Here is a 1,115-nt window from a genome sequence, read left to right as displayed (position 1 = left end):
CATTAAGCAAAAGGTGATTTATATTAAACTTAAACAGTGTTTTTAGTCCATATATTAAAATTTACAGTATGCTGGCACATGGTACGAAATTGCTCTCACAAACAACCCATACCAGCTGATCAAGCAGTGTGTCCGCAACGAATATACCTTTGGTAAGGATTTTTCTTGGTTACAGATTTTAGAGATTGCTATAAGACCCATATATTTATATTCTGTTTTTGTGTATTAGTGAAAAAATATACATGAAAATATATCCACAGATGGAACCAAGTTCAACGTCAGGTCCACTGGTACTGATGCTAATGGAAACGCAATTGCACGTAAGGGACAGGTTCTGCCGAATCCTTTCGGAGAATCTCACCTCTCCGTAGACTACGAAGCATGTAAGTATTCACAAGGAAATTTTGTGTGCAGCAGATATGAAATTAATATGTATAGGTGAGTCATTTGAGGAAATATATATGATTTATGGTACAACTTTCCTCTTTCCAGCCTGGATTGCTCCCTATGTGATTCTGGACACTGACTATGAGAACTTCTCGTGCATCTATAGCTGCTCTGGATATAACTTCGGCTATTATTCCGACTTTGCCTTCATCTTCTCCCGCTCACCAAGTCTCGCTGACAGATATTACAGGCGTTGTGAAGCCGCCTTCATGAACATCGGTGTTGACCCCTCTCGCTTCACGAAGACAACTCAGGGTGGATCCTGCTCCTACAACACTAATTATAGGTCTTGGTAGAAAATCAATAACGTACATATACTGTATATGATTGCCTGTGATGAAATACAAATTGAACGATTCGTATTTTTTATTTACTCAAAAGTCTAATTCTGCAATAGTGATGAAGGACATTGTCAGTCTTGAATGAATTTGAATGAGTAAATTATTCTGATGTTTATCCGAGGGAAACAAAAGATTCAGTAGTTAGAGAAAGATAACACATACATCTCTCCTAGTTCACATTCTGGAAGGAAAACATCCGAAATGCCAACTGTTTGCTCGCTTTGGCACATCTCGGTGGTGGGGGAGATGATTCGAATCATGGTAATACAAATAAACTTAACTAGGATGGTGTGATACAAGCAACTTGCTTGGATGTTCACCACTTCA

General features: G+C 38.5%; 2 protein-coding genes across 2 annotated transcripts in view; one reads left to right on the top strand and one right to left on the bottom strand.

The window, feature by feature from the left end:
* Window positions 1-805, top strand: part of LOC119593444 (crustacyanin-C1 subunit-like) — a 1,277-nt gene extending 472 nt beyond the window's left edge. The window contains exons 2-4 of the mRNA XM_037942372.1: window positions 68-152; window positions 261-383; window positions 493-805. Coding sequence (XP_037798300.1) covers window positions 68-152; window positions 261-383; window positions 493-743 — 459 coding nt within the window. The 3' untranslated portion in view covers window positions 744-805. The remainder of the gene's footprint in view (window positions 1-67; window positions 153-260; window positions 384-492) is intronic.
* Window positions 1-1,115, bottom strand: part of LOC119593432 (crustacyanin-A2 subunit-like) — a gene marked incomplete in the record, with an annotated part of 17,926 nt that overhangs the window by 11,633 nt on the left and 5,178 nt on the right.

Source organism: Penaeus monodon, chromosome 32, assembly GCF_015228065.2.
Source record: "Penaeus monodon isolate SGIC_2016 chromosome 32, NSTDA_Pmon_1, whole genome shotgun sequence".
In the NCBI taxonomy this organism is placed as follows: domain Eukaryota; kingdom Metazoa; phylum Arthropoda; class Malacostraca; order Decapoda; family Penaeidae; genus Penaeus; species Penaeus monodon.
This window is presented reverse-complemented; position numbering and strand designations above follow the sequence as displayed.